This window comes from Bombus affinis, chromosome 2, assembly GCF_024516045.1.
Source record: "Bombus affinis isolate iyBomAffi1 chromosome 2, iyBomAffi1.2, whole genome shotgun sequence".
Classification (NCBI taxonomy): Eukaryota; Metazoa; Arthropoda; class Insecta; order Hymenoptera; family Apidae; genus Bombus; species Bombus affinis.
In genome coordinates this window covers 6,719,327-6,738,353 of record NC_066345.1, presented here as the reverse complement: position 1 = coordinate 6,738,353, position 19,027 = coordinate 6,719,327, and the positions used below count along the sequence as shown (strand labels likewise).

Sequence of the window (19,027 nt, the reverse complement as noted above, 5' to 3'; positions counted from 1 at the left end):
TACATCACTTATAGAATTAATACTTTTATTATCTTACAATTATACGTTAATAAGAGAGACAATAAAATGTAGCTAATAAAAATAATTTATCAAAAAAGACAGTGCTATGTTATTAAACATACAAATGATACATTGATATATTACTTTATAAAATCCACGCGTTTCTTGTTATTTTAAACATTTTCGTTGTACGTGGAATTTATAGAAAATGACAATTTTTATGAAATTAATAAACACAAAAAATGTTTAAAAAAAATAGAACATGCGATTATGCATCTTTGATCATAAAGCTTAATAGCATTAAAATCATATTTTACATGTAAAAGTAGTAAAACACAGGATATTTTTTAACTTTATTCATAAACAGACTATGTATTCCCTGATTTTTTCGAAGACTTTATGCACTCTTGTAATATTACTTTAAGAATTTCAATATAAAATGGTTTTTTAATCATGCGTTTCGTTGCTGTACACACATTTTAAGTATGTTTACAGCAATATAGATTTTTCTAAAGATCATTGTACTGTTCAGAGACAATGAGTGGTAAGACTCAAAGACTGACAGCTTTTAACTCATTAATCTGATGAATTAGAATCTTTCATTACAAACAATATTTCTTGCCAGAAGATCAAAAAATTTCTAGCAAATCTATGAGATAAATGAGAGCTTTGTCATTTATCCTTTATTAAAACAATATAAGGAATATAATCTTATGTTTACACTCATTCCTTCCTGATAAACGTTCTACCTCTGTAAAACATGAAACATTTTTATATTTATTATCCTAATATAATGTGTTAAGCAGTATATATTTTTTAAAGAACTTACGTAATGGTTTTCTTCTCAGTGTTTTTCGACTGAGATCTTGCTCTATTTAATATCTTTAGGAAGTCTGTTGTTTTGGTGCGCATCCTTGAGTGAATATAAACTTTACTATATTTAATATGATAATGTAAGTAATTTCTAAACATGTGTATTAAATCAATAGTATTATCACGAGCTTCTCTGTTTGTATGCCTTGGAAATAATACTGCAAAAAGAAATATATAACAAATGAGATAGATAAATATGTAACTTTTAATATTTTTTGCATGTTTTTTATGTTCTTTTAAAATTTAGGCATAATTAGATTTATATTTACCAAATGTAATGTATCCAATGCAATCTCCAACAGCTGCCTCAGAATCTTGTAATTCTAATGGTGGTTCACGGTGATTAAATAAAACCTGTGGAGCTGTGTGACTTGCACGTCTTCCTTCTTTCAATTCTTGTAAAAATAACTTTCCAATAACCATATCATCTTCATCTTTAAATATTGTGCTAAATACCACTGTTACTCTATCACTTTTGGCTTCAACGTACCTTTATGTAAAATATGTATAAATTAAATATAGCTTACTTTCATTATTGCTGCAAAATGAAAGTATATTCTTACATTGTTTCTTCATCTCTATATTGAATTACTGCCCTTTTTTGCAACTGGGTACCTGGTGAATCATAATACTCTTCTTGAAAATCAAAATATTTCTCAAAAACACTGGCAAAACAGTGTCTCTTTAAGAGTGCAACTTTTTTAACTAATGATTCCCAATCTTCAGGCAAATTTTCCAAGTCTATTAATACAGAAACATTGTAACCTAGTAATGGAAATACCAATATTTTATTTAATAATTTTTGAATAACAATTTTAAGCACTTCAAATATAATTTAATTTGTTTACCATTTTCTGGAGCTATAAGGTAAGATCCATATTCACGTATAAGTAATTCATCAGCCCCATGTTCTTGTAACTGTTTATAAAATTTAAGTAAAATACTTATCTGTAACAAAATGAAGAATATTAACAAAAAAAATGAAACACATAAAAACATCAAAATATAACGTAAAAAAATAAAATAAAGCACATTATATAAATCTAAATTTGATTATGATAATATTGAAAATGATATAAATAAATACTCTATTTATAATTAAATATAAAAAATAACACATCAATTTGATAATATTGTTACTATAAAGTGATGATTATGTGAAAATTTATCATGCAATGAAAAGTACAGATATGATAAAGCTTTCTTTAAAACTTACTCTAATTTTTGACTTGTCACCACTTAAGTTAGAAATATGAAATAAAACTCCATCAAAATCTGCTATAACAACATCTGTGGATTCTGGTTTATGACTACAAAGAAAATATATCTTAATTGTATTAAATACAAAATTACAAATTGATAACAGGGAAAATTAATTACTTAATAACGTTATAAAATTATTTTATATATATTTCGGCTATATGTTATTCGTATGCATTATTTACATAGCCTCGTATACAATTTTTAATATTAAAATAATCAGATATATATATATGTAAAAATGTTTAAGCAAAAAATCAAATGTTATGAACATCGCGTTTTATACAAACACTTGTTTGACATAATGCAGAAATCTTGGATTTAAAACTGTTTGTTTTAATTTAGAAAGAAATTTGTAATGCATACATTAAATATTCTACTACAATAAACGTCACTAATATTTGAAACGGACACCGCCCTAACTTGTAATCCCTAACTTTATCTTAAAAATGTGCAAAATATCTTGACCTTAAAAAAGGAAGCACTTTACTTACCCCGACAAAGTATTTTTTATTTTGTTACTTAACGTTTCTTCTAGTATCCTATTGTGTATCTCTAACAAAATCATTATTATATCTTATATTAATTAGTTTTAATATTATAACACAGTAATTACTAATTATCTACTGAGGAATTTAACCATGTACACGATTCTGACTAATTTCTAATCTTTTCTCTTGAACCAAGTGATCGCAGGTTTAACATAGCCAGGTCACCCAACCATACGTTATATCGTACCACACTAATAGCAATTGATTTATTGGACAACATGCATTATATGTTACTTTCTTGTTAAATATGTTAAACTTTCTATATTTCAGTCACTTTTTTTTGTATAAACATGTATAGCTACAAACAAACATTTTTATCAATGAAATTTAAAAAATGTAACAATTAATTATTGTACTCAACTAGTTACAACTAAGTTACTAGCTTCACGAACAGAAATATATTGAAGTATTTGTATTTATGCAAAACGAAATAAATTTAATGTAAAATAAGTTTAAAATATATATTACAAAATTATATTACATAAATAATAATTTTTTATATCATAATGTCATTTAATTACATAAAGGTTTCATGATATGGAGTCAATAATAATCTTATCGGAAAATTCTTTGTAGCTTTGTCTTTTAGAAATTTAATATTTTTTTAACATGTTTTAAATATAAATTATTTAGTTGAAAAATCTTGTAACAGTTTACATAGCTTGTTCGCAACCGTTACATACAAAGGAATATAAAGGCATAATGACCCAACAAAACATATATACATCCCAGTGTATTGAGTTATTTCTTGAAAAACAAGAATTAATAAGAAAACGAAAGAAAAGAATACTTTAAAAAATTATACAATACAATTAGTTGCGTTTTGATTACAATTAAATTATAACAGTTAGAGATATATTATATCACAGCCTACTTTTAATACGATCTATGGCGAAACTAAATCTGGCAACAGTGTCAAGACTTTCACTTCAATGTAAATATAACCTAGCTAGTATGATTTTCCATGATTTTGTTCATAATAAAATGTTTGTGACAGTATATTTTACCACAGTAAATGAGATTAAATAATGCTGCAGTGAAACAATTATAGTGCAAAATAGTATATGTACACTCCTAAACAGAAAAATAGCACGCATGTATTATCTTCAGTTCTTACGTCATAATTATGATAATGTGAAAATTGCAAATGGTACGTAAATACGGTCTTGTACCAGCTTATACTAACATGAAAACATAACCTTTATTAACATAATTTCAATGAATTTTCTCAGATGTAATATGAATATACAAAATAAATAGAGATAAAATGATAACAAATTTGCATTGTGTTTACATTTCCATCAGTATTCCTTGAGATTTTAGTCAATTAACGCTATTGTACTATTAGACTGCAGATTTTTGTGCGAATTCATATTTTTAACATATAATTTAAAAAAAACTCGATAGAAAATTGTTTTACTTACTAAGTATTATAGAAAGCATTATATTTTGGATATTTTATATACTTTTTCATATTGTGTGTATTGTGTGCAATTTTTTACACTTCTAAATTTCCTATAAATACATAAAAATCTGCAGTCTATCTAATACATAAATTTACACAATGGATTGTAGTAAAATATTGAGTACAGATTAAAATAGATCTTGTTTTGAAAAGACAAAAGTGTTCTATTATAGGAATTGCACAAACACAATTGGTAAGTCACAAAATTATTTATAATTTGTTAAATATATACATGTTATTACTATTTATACATATATAATGATATTGCAAGTTTATTCTATATTTATATTGAATGATTTTTCTGATTCTTGTATATAATGTAGTTATTTAGTAGTGTTTGAAGTCAAAACTTTTAAATATTTATTTTACATCTTTTATTGTAGTTCTTTTTTCTAATATAACAGTAATTTTATATAATATAATTTTATATTTATATTTATATTTTATATTTTATATAATTTAATAATAATATATTATACATAGCAAAATCATATAGTTTTCCTACATTAAGATTTTAGGAATTAATAATGCCACTATATATCGCTATATATGTAGTTATAAAATTATAGCAAAAATTTAAAATCAAATAATTATCTTTCATGCTCTTTTATTTTCAAGAATTATGAAAGTTTTGCAGTTACATTATTATTAAAAATTAAAATGGTAAAAAGCTATAATGATACTACTAGAATGATACGAGAAATTTTCCAATATTTTTTGTCAGAATAATTGCCAAATTATACTATTGTTTTCTTATACTGTTATAGCGTTTATAATTTATTTATATTGTTTTTTTGTGAGATGTTTGTTGCTTATTTTCATTTATGTGTTCACTTAACCTTTTTCATTTGTTATTAATAGACTTGTTTGTTCACATCTCTCTAGCTTATCTGTTTCTCTATTCAATTTTAAAAGCTACAATTTTGTTAATAGTTGAAATTTGCCTTACACATACATTTGTTTAAAACCAATGTAAATATTTCAAATATAAGTACCACACATAAAATGTTAGCGAGATTATATATATTATTTGAGTTATCTTTAATATTCATATATCATTTATATTTATATTACACAATTATAATACTTATATATAAATATTTGAAAATTTATACAGATCAATTTCTCTTTAAAGATGTCAATAACGATTTGTATGTAATCTAATACATATTTTGCTATAAATTAAATTTGTAAAAACAATGTTGCCATGTTGTTCATTGTGCTTTATATGCAAAGAAGACTATATAATCATATTTATTATTATTAAAATATATATTGTAATTGCTAACAATATTTGATTTCATTTTGTAACATTTTATTTTTACTCCATAAAGTAAAAGTTTCAATCGGGAGTTTTATTTTTGCTTAAATTTTTTTCTTATTTTTCGTATTTTTCTTCACGTTACTCTCTGATTCTGTATACTATATTCAAACATATTTATTACATTATACGAATTGCATTCATTTTGATTCTCTTAATTTTTTTCTTGTAATGTTTTTTTCTCCGCACTCACTCATGTTCTCCTATTCTACATGTTTGTATTAACATAAATTCATTAGGTTCAAATCTACTTATAAAATTATAAAATTACAAGAAGTTAATTCAAATACATTTCTTTTTCTACCTTTTTGGTTAGTTAATAATTTATAAATGTAAGTGTGGGTATTTTCTAGTCTATATAACAGTCTTCATCACTATTATCACTTTTATGATCACTTTCTTTAAAATCTTTTTTCTTTGTTTTTCAGCCTTTCAATTTTATTTCTTCTTCAGACCTATCATTCTTCAGGTGCTCTTCTATTCTGATTTTAAATCTATTCCATTTTCTATTGCTCTATCTAACTCTACCTAAAAGACAGCGGATATATGTATAAATATATAATGTGCAAAGCTACTTTCTCATGCAAAAATAGAGAATAGCGTATCAGTTTGAGAAGGAAGTTTCAAAAGTATATTGGATTGCTTCAGTCAGAAGAATTTGAATACATACAGTAATATAATCATGCAAAGTATCACGTGTACAAGAATATTTTATATTTTTTTTATTAGTTTTAAATAACTATTAGATATATTCCTTGTCATGTATCGAAAATCAACTTATTCGCATAATCTGTTTTGTTGTAAAAAAAACATGAAAATTCCCAACTATTTTTTACACTTTTAATTTTTCATGTAAATATGCTACAGAAATATTTGTGACGTTTATGTCATTATCCGAATCAGGACAAGTTAAAAAAATCGCTTAATCACCGTTAGTCATCAAAATCAGATTCATCTCATTTTGTGTAACGTTTTTACCTTTGACTTTTATAGCCTGTCTGTCTTTCTTTTTTATTTGAAATTTCATTATTATAACATATAATATTTAAGTTCGTAAATAAACTTATATAGAATTATTTTTATGAAACATATAAACAAATATTATGAATTACGTATATATAATACACAGTTTATTTATGTGTCATACATCCATACGTGTATTTGTTTGTTTATTTATTAATTAAAAATTGTAAATGAATTGTAATTATATTTTTAATTATATTTTATTAAAATCATTAATTATATTAATAAGATTAATTATATTATATTTTTAAAAAATATACAGCATTATATTTAATTTTAGTATCTTAATATAACAAAATTTTGCATTTTAAGCACAGACAATTGCAATATATGCTTATTTTTTATTATATATTTTATTACCAAGTTCTTTTCAGGACAGAATAGGATATTAATAATTATTGCTATTAGTTCAATTTTATAATTTACAATGGAGAAAATTTTGGCAAAATTTTCCGATCAGAATAAATTTTTAATGTTGCATTTGAGAGATGATATCTAAAAGAATTTTGAATAATATTGATTATAAGAGAATGATAAATAAATCGTGAATTTTTATGCAAATATATATTTTTATGATCATAATTAAAAAAATAGAACCTATATGGATTATATATACAATATATACAATACAATATACAATATATTTCATTCTTTAAATTTTATAATGATTAGTTTATTTCAAATATTTTTTATATTTCTGTATATATGTGTATTCTAAATGTTTTTATGTTTTTAAATTTACCATAAATGCATAAAAATCCGCAATGTAGTGATAAGTAATAGAAAATAGCATAATACACAAATTAATACATATTCTATATATAATACACATTCTTAGATAGTTGTATAATATTACTCAAATATTCTTTAAAATATATATCACTTTTGAAATATAAACTGAAGAATTTATCCGATCAGAAATTTGCACGTCAATGTATATTTAATTTAAATAATTAAGTCTATAATTTTTGTAATCTTAAATATTCTGATTTTTGAATTTGTAATTAATTACATGATCAATATATGAAAATAAAATATATACATATGTTAATATTATTGAATCTTTGAATAAAAGCACTAACAATTAATTATATAATTCGTTTTCAATTTTCGTTTCCAGCTCTTCCTATGGTAAATAGATTTGAATAATATGAAAGAACTACATTGTCAATATAAGTTACGTACACAATAAGATTCTACGATAATGCATTACGTTTTCATTCGGATATTTATTTATAAATGAGGTGACATGACATGCGCCATGGAAAATAGGACATAGCAATGGCTTAAAGAAGAAGAAAAGAGAATCGTGCGCAACCACTATTATAAACTTCCGTTATTTCGATGCTCAATACATTTTGTTATATTTTTCGTATGTTCAAAAATTGTTTCTTATCGTTTGAATGTAACATTTGTTGTTCTTTGAAGTACGTGCAAATTATATACATACAAATGTCGTGTTTGAGATTGCAATTCAAATGTCACCGAAGCAACAGAGAACCCGTACTCGATTCAAGGTAATTCGATTTACGCCATAAATACATATACAAGGTTACTTTTTTCAAAATTAAATGTCAATTTATAATCTAATATAAATGTGGCAGTTGTAGTAATCTTTATCGCATGTAGTGTATTTGTTATATTTATTTATTTAATATGTATTTAATTTAGAACAATAAAAAAAATGATGTGTGATATTTCTTCTCACAAAGATTATATAAAATAATATACAAAATTAATATTTTTTCATAGAAATGTCCAACATTAATAAAATAAAATATTGAACAAATATTTTTATTATAATATATAATTGTATGTCATATGTGTTTTAAGGTGATAACTCCATTTCGATCACTGGTTCTCTGTGGCAAAAGTAAACAAGAAATGGAAGATTGGTTGAATGTATTAAGAACAGTAACAAAAAATCATACTCAGACAGATTCTAGAATTGCAGAAATGCTTAGTGGTAATCATCAGTGGTATGCAACAAGTCATGCGAGACCAACTTACTGTAATATTTGCAGAGATGCTCTTTATGGTAATTATGGATATTTTATTATAAATAATTTTCTTTATTATTAGAATTAATGTATTTAATAAAATAGTTGTTCAATTTTTACAACAGAAAAGTATATTTTATCGAGGATATACATGTTTAAATTATATAAAATTTTTAATATCATTATATCGTTTTTTTTTATTATTGTTATTACATTTTTTTTGTTGTTAATATATGTTTTTTGATATTTGATTTAATATGATACAATAATTTTACAAATAAAACTTATAGTTGTTGAGGTAATTATATTTCTATGATGTTTAACAAACATCAATATAAAATTGCCAAGAGATAAAAGATATTTATAAAACAATGAAATTGTCCTTAAATGTATCAATTTTTGTAATTCTAATAGTATTTTATTAAGTACTAGTTAATGTATAAATTTGATATTATGTATTATATTATGTTATTTGACATATTATATTATATTATGTTGTTATCTACTATAGATAGTTAATACATATTGACTTATATGTTGTAGGTGTTACTTCCCATGGTTTAAGTTGTGAAATATGTAAATATAAAGTACACAAACGATGTAGCATAAAAGCAATAAATAATTGCAAATGGACCACATTGGCATCTATTGGCAAGGACATTATTGAGGACCAAGATGGGGTATGTGCAAACAGTTAATTAAAATTTTTCTCTTAAAGATACTGACATTTGAAAAATGTTTAGATTTATATTATATATTCATTTTTTATTTCTGTTAGGTATAGAAAAGTTAATATATAATTCCTTTTATTGAAATATATTTTTTATTATGTATTAAAGAAAACAATAATTCAAATAAAAGGAAGATTGAAATAAAAACAAAATAAAAATGATTTTTATTTTTTATGACATTATTTCTTTGAATTAATCGGAGAAAAAATTATAATTATTACAACTTATTTTATAAATTATTTTTATATAGAATATTACTATGCCACATCAATGGATGGAAGGCAATTTACCAGTATCCTCAAAATGTTCTGTATGTGACAAAACTTGTGGCTCTGTACTCAGGTATAACATTAATTTATGGAAAATATGCATTAATTCGTATTTAAAATTCATATTTATTTTCTTATTTTAACTATTTAGGCTTCAAGATTGGAGATGTTTATGGTGCAGAGCTACAGTACATACAGCTTGTAGACCAGCCATAAGTGTTAAGTGTCCATTAGGACCAGTTAAATTGAGTGTAGTTCCTCCTACAGCACTGCATAGTATAGGTGACATTATTTATAAAATTTTCTTAATATATTTAATATTCATTGTTATTATTTTATATAGTTTAGTTGTGATATATAATTATTTAGTGAATATTAAACTTTTATATTATTCTGTATCACGGTTTTATAATATAACGAGTTTTATATAATGCATAATAATTATTTAATAGGTAACGATGAAGCTTGGGAAGCTACAAGACCTACTGGATGCAGCCCACTTTTAGTATTTGTAAATAGTAAATCAGGTGACAATCAAGGTGTTAAATTTCTTAGAAGATTTAAACAATTATTAAATCCAGCACAAGTATTTGATCTTATAAAAGGAGGACCAGGACCAGGGTAAAATGTTTTATATAATTTTGTATAATTTTAGATTAAGCCAATACAGCTTATTAATATTTCTTTACAAATAGGTTAAGATTATTCCGTCATTTCGATCCTTTTCGTATATTGGTATGCAGTGGAGATGGATCTGTTGGTTGGGTTCTTTCTGAAATTGATCGCCTAGGAATGCATGTAAGTAGAAAGTTCAAATAATTTTGTGATTTTGTAAATATTTGCTAATTGCATGATCTTAAAGTATTATTATGTAATGTATATATAAATTCACTTTGAATATGTTTATGCTATGCAGAAGCTGTAATGCTCTGTAGAGTATTAATATGCACGAATATAAAATATGAATATAAATATTATAGTATATTTAAAAATTACAAAATGATTTTGAGATGGAAATAATAAAAAAAGTTTACTTTTTTATCATTAGCATGTTTGCACTTTATTATTATTGTTTTGAATGTCATATTATCTTGCTATATAATATACTACATATCCATATAGGATATCCCAATTCTAAATATTTATCTCAATTCTGGTTTCTTCCTTTAAGTAATAAGTTGAAGCATTATTTAGAAAAATTATATGGTTGTAAGAGATATATGTTATGGTGATAACAGTTTCCAGATGTATAAATAGGAGAAATTTAGAAATTAATTTTGCTATTTTAAGTGAAATATCCAACTTTTTATCATCAAATTTACTGGAATGGCAAATTTTAAGTACTCTGTTATCTTTACTTATTAGAAGTATTAAGTTATCCTAAAATACACCATTACTGAGGATTCTGTATTGAATTTTTCCTATTTTTTTTATAAACAAGGGATATATTTACTTGCTTTATGTAATGAAAATTGTATATCGACAATTTTATAATCACTGCATGAGAAAACTTAATATTGAAAGACATTGAATATTGAACAAGGCTCGATATTTAATATGTACTATTATATTTGAAGTATTAAGTACAATATCAAACATGTTTTATAATGAAAACTAATAAATTTGAATAATGATATGTAGTGTATCTAGAATAAAACAACTTTGTTGATGATTTATTGTATTGAGATTAAACATTAAAAATTGATATACCACTATTCAAACTATTGTCATCATATTATGTCATCTACAATCACACAGTTCTTTTGTAAATAGTATTTTCCTTTATTATTTAAAATTACAAAATCATTTGTAATAGGTGGAGTTAATACGATATCCACAAATTCAATTTGCTTAATCTTTCTGTGATTATATAATATTTTAATCTACTATTAGCTAAAAGTACTAGATAAAAACTTTGTTTCATATAACATTAATTTTGTAAATTTTCATTTCAAAATATATATGTTTAAATACAAAGTTTGTATATATAACAAAGAATAAATTTGAAAATTAGTAGAAAAAATATATTTGATTTTTAGAAATCGAATTCATTTTTGAACATTGATAATATTTTGATAATATTTAAGTAAAACTTTAAATAAACAAATCTAGAAGAAGTGTTCCAACAAGTTATTTATAATTTTCTAAATAATCAATAATTTTTATTAGTAATAACTTATTTTAAACTCATTTGAAAATTATTAAACTAAATAAAATAAGAGAATTAATTATTTGTATTTAATAAAATCACTAGTTTTGATAAGTAAGTTTGTTTTGGGTTGGTGCATTGATAATTATTATAACTAATATGATAAAATCTTTAAAATTGTGAGATCCACAACATTGTTATTAAACTTTCGACTGTTATTGTTTTCGATTCTAAATAATTTTTAACTTTCTTTTTTAATGTCAATTAACGATTTTTTAACTATTTTAAAGAACAATTCATATTTTCTCAAATGTAAATTTGTTATCATTTTTTGTATTAACTAGATTTAAATGCAACTATAAAATTTATTACTTATATTTATGTAAATCAGAATTGCATATTTATAATGTAATATGGAAAATGTATAAGATTGAACAATTAAAATTAGAACTTAAAAAAAATTGAAAGGATAAATATTTAAAATTATTTTTTAAATCCCAACATAGCAATATAAATTTGTAGATATTACAGAAAGACTAAGTATATAATAATGAAAAGCTTTAATATTTCAAATAGCATGGCGTGTCTCTTTTATAATTTTATTTCAGATGATACTGGTGTTTGTGCATTAGGATTCTTTATATACGTGAAGCTTCATTAACTTTATTTGTAGATGGTAAGTGTAAGTTAAGCACGCATTTTTTGATAATTCTTGAATGTCTTGTTAAATATTTTTGTTATTTATATACTATAAATATTTAACTATTAGATTATTATTTACACGTTTTTAATTCATAATTTCATATGGTAATTCTTTTAAATCTTTTACTACATTTAGTGGTCAGCATATTCATATTAAATCAATTTAAGTAATTACTGATATTAAAACATACTCTATTATAAAAGCTGTAATTTTATATATTATATAATTTATTATTAATTATTAAACAATATTACATAAAAGTTTAAGAAAGGTATTATGATATAAATTATTAGCTACAGAAGTAGTATAGGCAAGTGATGTTACATTATTTAATGAATTATACATTTTTATTATGATTGTTACCAATTATTAATTTATTATAATTTTAAAACGTAATTATTGGACGCAATAATTGTAAACACAGTAAATTCAGTTACAGTATCAAAACTGTAAAAATACAATGTGTTATTATAGTTATTATATTATTAGGCAATATAAGGTTTTTTGGAAATTGTAAAATTATTTACAGATAAATACCTTAAGCACACAGAATAGTAAACAAATAGATAGATATAAAATAGTTATTTAGAAAAAGAACAAAAGTTGAAATGATACTGAGGATTTAATATTTGTATTAGACACTTTTCACTTTAAAACGAATGTTTCGGGAAAATTTCCAAAAGTTTGTTTCTTATGTTTCACTTATCTTGTTACATAACTCAGTGTAATTAAGAGACTGGAGCAGTATTGGAACCAATGGAATTTGGATTAAAATACAAAACAAATCTTCCTATGATTATAACAATGGAATTAGTTCCTCTGGATTTGGATTTGTAGTGGAATGCTGCACCAGACGATCCAAAAGGTGTGTGATTGATCTGTATAATGTTCCATATATTAGTAGATTGCAGCTATAGTGATAATATAAGATATAATTGCAGATGATAGCATTGAGAATCAGTTTTACGAACTTTAATAGTACAAACAAATGTAGGAGTTTTACAATTTCTTATCACAGTAACTATCTTATGGTATGCTTATAGGTTGTAATGTTACTTATACTGTTACAAAAGATTTTATAAAATATTTGAAGATAAAAATTGAATTAGTATACATATTTATTTAATTTTTTCTTCCTAATAATTCTTTCAATTATTAACTATTGTATTCTTTTACACATAATATAATGCAATTACAAGATTTTGCACATTTGCTTTAGAATAAATGCTGATTATGGTTTTACTGTTATGTAGATGCCTATACATGAGTTAAGTTAGTAGTTTCAGATGTTGAGCAGCTAGATGCTTATTATTAGTTAAAATTTATTAGTTAAAAATCCAATTTATTTCTCTTATTAAATAGTTTTTATCCAAAAATAATCCAAAATCTGATATAATTGATTAAAAAAGTATAATTCTAAGGTTTAATAATAATTACTCTTTTATATTACAAGTTCAAAATATTTCGTAGTTCAGTGTGTGTTCATAGTTTGAATTTTAATTATCAATTTGTATTTGTATATTTAAAGAATAAAATTCATATTTCTTAAATAAGACATTTTAAAATTCATTGATTATTATAAACAATATTGATAAAATTGATTTTCAATTCTGGATAATGTTTCTTTATCAATTTTTAGGTGCAAAATTGTAATCATAAAATATTTAGTTTGATATGATAATCAATGTATTATATTAATATTATTTATTATATAAAATTAAAGTAAATTTTATTTATGCTCATAATACTATTTGTACTGACATATCTAATAAGAATATATTTTTAGGATTTGTATAAAAGTGTTTTTCAAATAAAAAATGTAACAAATATTAATAACAGATATAAATTATTTTACTGTATGATACATACTTTATGTAAAAATTTATGTAATTTATATCTTCTATAGACAGTTATTTTAAGTAAATATAAATAACTATATTTTAAATATGTAGTAAAGATTAATAAAAAAAAGACTTACATAACAATAAAAGGAAAATCAAATGATGTATGTATATGTAAATGTATATCTATCTAAATATTGTTATTATTCAAAATGCATTTTAAATTATATACTAAAAATTAATGGAAGCACCCTTATAATTGATAGTAATATCTTTATTATAATTTGTAGTCGCATTTGCAACAAAAGCTTTCTAGGAACATTAAGATTGTTATTTTATACGTAATAAGAAATTTAGGAAATAGAACGTTACTTGCACAGTAGACTAATATTAAATATTTTATAATAAATTTGATATTAAAAATTTTTATTTTTATTATAAGAAACAAACTTCTTTTCTCTGAATGTTTATATATTGCTTTGCTTATTTGCGATGTATGTTGTGTAATAGATAAAAAATTATATATTTAATAGTGCAATTGATGTCTCAATATTTATGTAGTTATTTCATCATATCTGTGTAAAAATAATTGATTGATTTGGCAATATATGATTACATAGACTTTGAGATTTTAAAACATTTATATAAGTATCAATTATTTCTGAATGCATGTATTTTTAAGAACTCTAACAAGATTATTCTTTGCATAAAAATTTAAAATAGAAGCAGTGTCAAGTTGGAGTTCTACCATTGGGAACTGGAAATGACCTAGCACGTGTATTGGGTTGGGGATCTTCTTGTGACGATGATGCTCATTTACCCCAGTTATTGGAGAAGTATGAGAAAGCAGGCACAAAAATGCTTGATCGGTGGAGTATTATGACTTTTGAACGTAGCATATCTTTGCCATGTCCTAAAAGTGTTTTAAGTCATTCTAATACTACATTAAAATCTAGCATTATTCATCAATATGAGGATAATGTTGTCACTCATATAACAAATATTTTAGAATCAGACGAAGAAAATGTAGTTTTATCTAATATTAGGTAAGTATTTCATGCAAAAAATATAAAAGTAAATATAAAATCTCTGATAGCAACTAGAAACTGATTCATTAACTTATAAGTTTATAAATAAAATTATTTAATTAATATAAGATTTTTATCATTATCAAGGAAAAAATGTATATATAAATTATGTATATACATTATTTTAATACAATTTTTTTTTTACAGAATTTTATGTGGCACAGTGAAAGATTTTGCAACATATATATTGGAAAATGTAAACTCAGAGGACCAACAAGTGGAAGAAAAATGTAAAATACTTCAGCAAAAACTTAATTCATTTTTAGAAATATTGTGCAAAGAGGAAGGATATCTAACTGAGCACTTAGATGATCCAGATAACATTACTTTAAATACTGAAATTTCTGTTTCACCTGATAATTGTGAAAAAGGTGTATTAGAAAAACCTGAGAAAGATATAACAAATTTGAAAAAAGTTGCAAAAAAGAGACAACTTATAGAAAAGGAAACTGTAATTTCGAGGTATGTTAAATATTTGTTTGTTTAAATATAAATAAAAAATGAGTAATATTTTTATTGAACTTCATTAACTTTTAGAGCAAACAGTTTGAAAAGAATTGTAAGAAAACTTGTGGAATATTCTCATTTGGTTATAGATGATCAGATTAATATAAATACAAAACATGCTACTAAAATAGGAAATACAAATAGTTCACTAGAAGATGATACTGTATTAAATTTAATATCAAGTAAGTTTATATTAATAATTGGTTAAAATTTTTACTAAAAAGCCTTTAATGTATCTTATCTTCTTGTTTAATAAAAATATTTATAATGAAAAAATACGTTGTAGATAAAAGACAACAATTGGATATCCCTGGTTTAAGAGTGGATCACGTTGACAATTTATCTGTAGGACCATTAATAGAATCTGTAAGAAGCGCAGATAATTCAACATGTACTAGCCCGGTGCCTAACTTGGCATCTTTGAGTCCAATACCTGATCTTAGGAGAGATTCTCAACCAGAGGAATTATTGACATTACCTGCACCTGATGGTTTTGCTGATAGTAGACGAAATAGTGAAAATTTACCGCAAGAGTAAATATCATTATTTTTGTGTGATATATAAATTATTAACAAAAATTAAGATCAATCTTTCTTCATTATCTACTTGAATATAATATAGAAAGTTACACATATTTTGAATTCAAAAACAAATTTTATGATATTTTGTCATTTTTCTTACATGTTTACAAATTTTTTTGAAAGATTATATTTTACAAATTAAAATAAAGCTTCTAATTTAAATAAATGTTATGGAAAATACAGAAACAGTAAAAAGTTTATTGGATTTTATTTTCAGTTCATTTAACTTTCAACTGCCTACAGCTCAGTCTGTGTCTTTGGATAATGAGCAAGAAGCAGAAATACCTGAATCTAATGACCAACAAATATCTGACTCTAATAATATAGATATTTCTTCAGAATTTCAAATTACTGTTACAAGAACTACTTTTGACACAAGTTCACCTTCAGAAGATGGAACTACACAAGACATTTCTTCTGATATAGATTCAATTCAATCACCAGAAGAACACGAACAAAAACTTGAATATAAAACTAAAATGGAAGTAACTAAAGGTAGTTAGTTTTAAGTTAGTAATTAAGTAGCAGTATTATTAATATCAATATAATAATTTCTAGTTCTTGGATAATTGGATCATTTTAAATTCTATTTTACATAACGTATGATGATACAAATTTCTTGTAATTAGAATTTTAGTTATTTTGTAACATTTTATTTAATATTTATATTAGAAATGACGTTATTTTATTAAAATTATTATCATATTTTAATTTGTAATATAGCACTTTTTTATATATAAAATATATTAATAATTTATATAACTTTATAAATGTGAATCAGTAAATCAATGAGTGAATGAATTAATAAATCAGTAAATGTGAATTCTTTTAAATGATAAAATGTTATAATTAAAGTTATAATGAATACTTAACAACAACATTCGTACGAATATTTTCAGAAGATGTAAATTGTACTTCATTGGTATTTATTTCAGGATATATAGATAGTGATGCATTTGATTCTGAAATTAGGCACATTGATTCTCCCGATAATTCAGAAATGGTCACTAGTGAAATACAAAATTCTGAAAGTTTAGTAGGGCAAGATTTGACTAGTATAATAAATGGAGAAGAGTATGATTCTGTAAGAGAGTACCTAGAAAATGAATTAGAAAATACAGATTTTACAAATGAAATTGCTAGACGATCATTTAAAAAATCAACAAAGAGTTCTACTGTTATAGAAATAGAGGTAATTATAACAAAATTAATACTTATTAAGTATACATTTATAAAGGAATCTTCATTATTTATTATTTTACTATATTTGAATTTATACTTAAATATTTAATGAATATTTCCGTTAGAACAAAATTAAGTACAAAGTGGGATCAACAGAACAGAATGTAAACGAAGCGAATAAATTTAAAGATTCTCAAGATGCTAAAGCATCTGATTTACTAAGCCCTGTATGTTGCTTTACTGTATCTTCGGAAACAACTCCAACAAACGAAAAACCTAATAACTTTCCAGCTACAATAAGTGTTATAATTAATCCTCCCAGTCCATCAATGTCGATTGAAAGTCAGCACGATTCAGATGTAGAATATAAAATGAATCCTTATTTAAGACGACACATTGGTGAAAGTATGGAAAGATGTAAGTTAATGTTTTACACTTTAAATAATTTAAATAATTATATACAAATTAGCATGTATTACTACTACATATGCGCGTGCGCGTTATTAAATTTGATAATAGTTATCCAAGTAATCAAAAATTACTACATTATTGTAAATATTTTGTTTTAGAAAAATTCTTAATATCGTGTAACTTTTATCATAAATTATTTATTCAAATCTAATACATATAGCTTTATTTTATAAAATAATTATTTTATAATTTTGTAATTCATTAGTAAGTGTAGAACTACCAGAATCGGGTTTCTCTCCTCAAGCAACTCGTCGGATTAGCAGCGGAAGTTTGTTAAAAGCGTCAGAAGTTGTTTCTTTAGCTGCTACAGCTGCTAGATTTGGTGGTTCTAACGCAAGTTTACGTCACGAAAAAGTGAAATCTGTTGAAAAAACAGAAGATGTTAAAAAGCTACCAATTATTAACCCATTAGTTCGGTTACCTATGTGGCCAAGTAAGTAAATATTTTAATACTTATGTAAAATAATATTTGTATATAATAAAATAAATGTTATAATTTAACTATAATGTAAAATAAAATTGCAAAATTTGATTGCTGTCTATAGAAACGTAATATTTTCATATAAAATTGATAAGAAAAAATTAAGATTTTTTAAGTAATCTCATTAGAATTATGTGTATATTGAACATATAACTTTTTTTATTATGTAGTCAAACGTATATTATTTGCTTATCCAGATTTATTATTTTATATCTTTGTAGACGTCAGCGGTGGAACAGGACTTATTAGTCAAGCATTACTTGCAAATGCAGATGCACTATGTGCTGCTGTATCACCATTAATGGATCCTGATGAAACATTAATGTAAGTTGTATGTTTCTTGCTATGCTAATTTTATGCAATATATATACATAATATTATGACTTTTGTTCATGCACTCTTCAACAACTTCTTACCTAATACATAATATCAATTTTAATAATGAAATTTTCAAAATGTGTATATTGAAAATTAACTTGAAACTAATGATACAATAATGGAATCTATATTATACATTAATGAAATAAGTAA

The 19,027-nt window shown here is 23.5% G+C and overlaps 2 protein-coding genes across 36 annotated transcripts in view; one reads left to right on the top strand and one right to left on the bottom strand.

Annotated features, from left to right (window-relative positions):
• Nucleotides 1-8: 8 nt before the first annotated feature.
• LOC126924665 (probable actin-related protein 2/3 complex subunit 2) lies at nucleotides 9-2,981 on the bottom strand. Its single transcript, XM_050739379.1, has 7 exons — nucleotides 2,628-2,981; nucleotides 2,090-2,183; nucleotides 1,722-1,821; nucleotides 1,437-1,638; nucleotides 1,143-1,363; nucleotides 830-1,031; nucleotides 9-751 (listed from the first exon to the last, which is right to left on the bottom strand). The coding sequence occupies exons 1-7, from the start codon at nucleotides 2,699-2,701 to the stop codon at nucleotides 724-726; spliced, it is 921 nt and encodes a 306-aa protein (XP_050595336.1). The 5' UTR covers nucleotides 2,702-2,981; the 3' UTR covers nucleotides 9-723.
• A 408-nt stretch (nucleotides 2,982-3,389) lies between these two features.
• Nucleotides 3,390-19,027, top strand: part of LOC126924406 (diacylglycerol kinase eta) — a 68,548-nt gene continuing 52,910 nt past the window's right edge. For 15 of the 35 annotated variants that reach the window (XR_007713528.1, XR_007713526.1, XR_007713525.1 and 12 more), the window contains exons 1-17: nucleotides 4,202-4,342; nucleotides 7,614-8,010; nucleotides 8,327-8,531; nucleotides 9,037-9,173; nucleotides 9,475-9,566; nucleotides 9,645-9,775; nucleotides 9,946-10,114; nucleotides 10,189-10,291; nucleotides 14,910-15,232; nucleotides 15,422-15,736; nucleotides 15,812-15,963; nucleotides 16,068-16,314; nucleotides 16,580-16,857; nucleotides 17,298-17,554; nucleotides 17,670-17,961; nucleotides 18,221-18,448; nucleotides 18,718-18,820. Coding sequence is in view for 24 of the 35 variants with exons in the window: in XM_050739025.1 (XP_050594982.1) it covers nucleotides 7,972-8,010; nucleotides 8,327-8,531; nucleotides 9,037-9,173; nucleotides 9,475-9,566; nucleotides 9,645-9,775; nucleotides 9,946-10,114; nucleotides 10,189-10,291; nucleotides 14,910-15,232; nucleotides 15,422-15,736; nucleotides 15,812-15,963; nucleotides 16,068-16,314; nucleotides 16,580-16,857; nucleotides 17,298-17,554; nucleotides 17,670-17,961; nucleotides 18,221-18,448; nucleotides 18,718-18,820 (3,071 nt within the window). In the remaining 11 variants the exon portion in view is untranslated. Of the gene's footprint in view, nucleotides 3,835-4,199; nucleotides 4,343-7,613; nucleotides 8,011-8,326; nucleotides 8,532-9,036; nucleotides 9,174-9,474; nucleotides 9,567-9,644; nucleotides 9,776-9,945; nucleotides 10,115-10,188; nucleotides 10,292-12,250; nucleotides 12,319-13,068; nucleotides 13,211-14,909; nucleotides 15,233-15,421; nucleotides 15,737-15,811; nucleotides 15,964-16,067; nucleotides 16,315-16,579; nucleotides 16,858-17,297; nucleotides 17,555-17,669; nucleotides 17,962-18,220; nucleotides 18,449-18,717; nucleotides 18,821-19,027 lie in introns of those variants that run through there. The other 20 variants (XM_050738986.1, XM_050738966.1, XM_050738955.1 and 17 more) reach the window with 8 other exon arrangements.

What these genes read in the sequence shown, in the direction of transcription:
- LOC126924665 (XM_050739379.1), bottom strand. Translation starts at nt 2,701, where the DNA reads ATGATTTTGTTAGAGATACACAATAGGATACTAGAAGAAACGTTAAGT. An exon ending in CATTGGATACATTACATTTG is followed by an intron (nt 1,032 to 1,142) that starts GTAAATATAAAT and finishes TTCTTTTTGCAG; the next exon opens with TATTATTTCCAAGGCATACA. An exon ending in ACTGAGAAGAAAACCATTAC is followed by an intron (nt 752 to 829) that starts GTAAGTTCTTTA and finishes CATGTTTTACAG; the next exon opens with AGGTAGAACGTTTATCAGGA.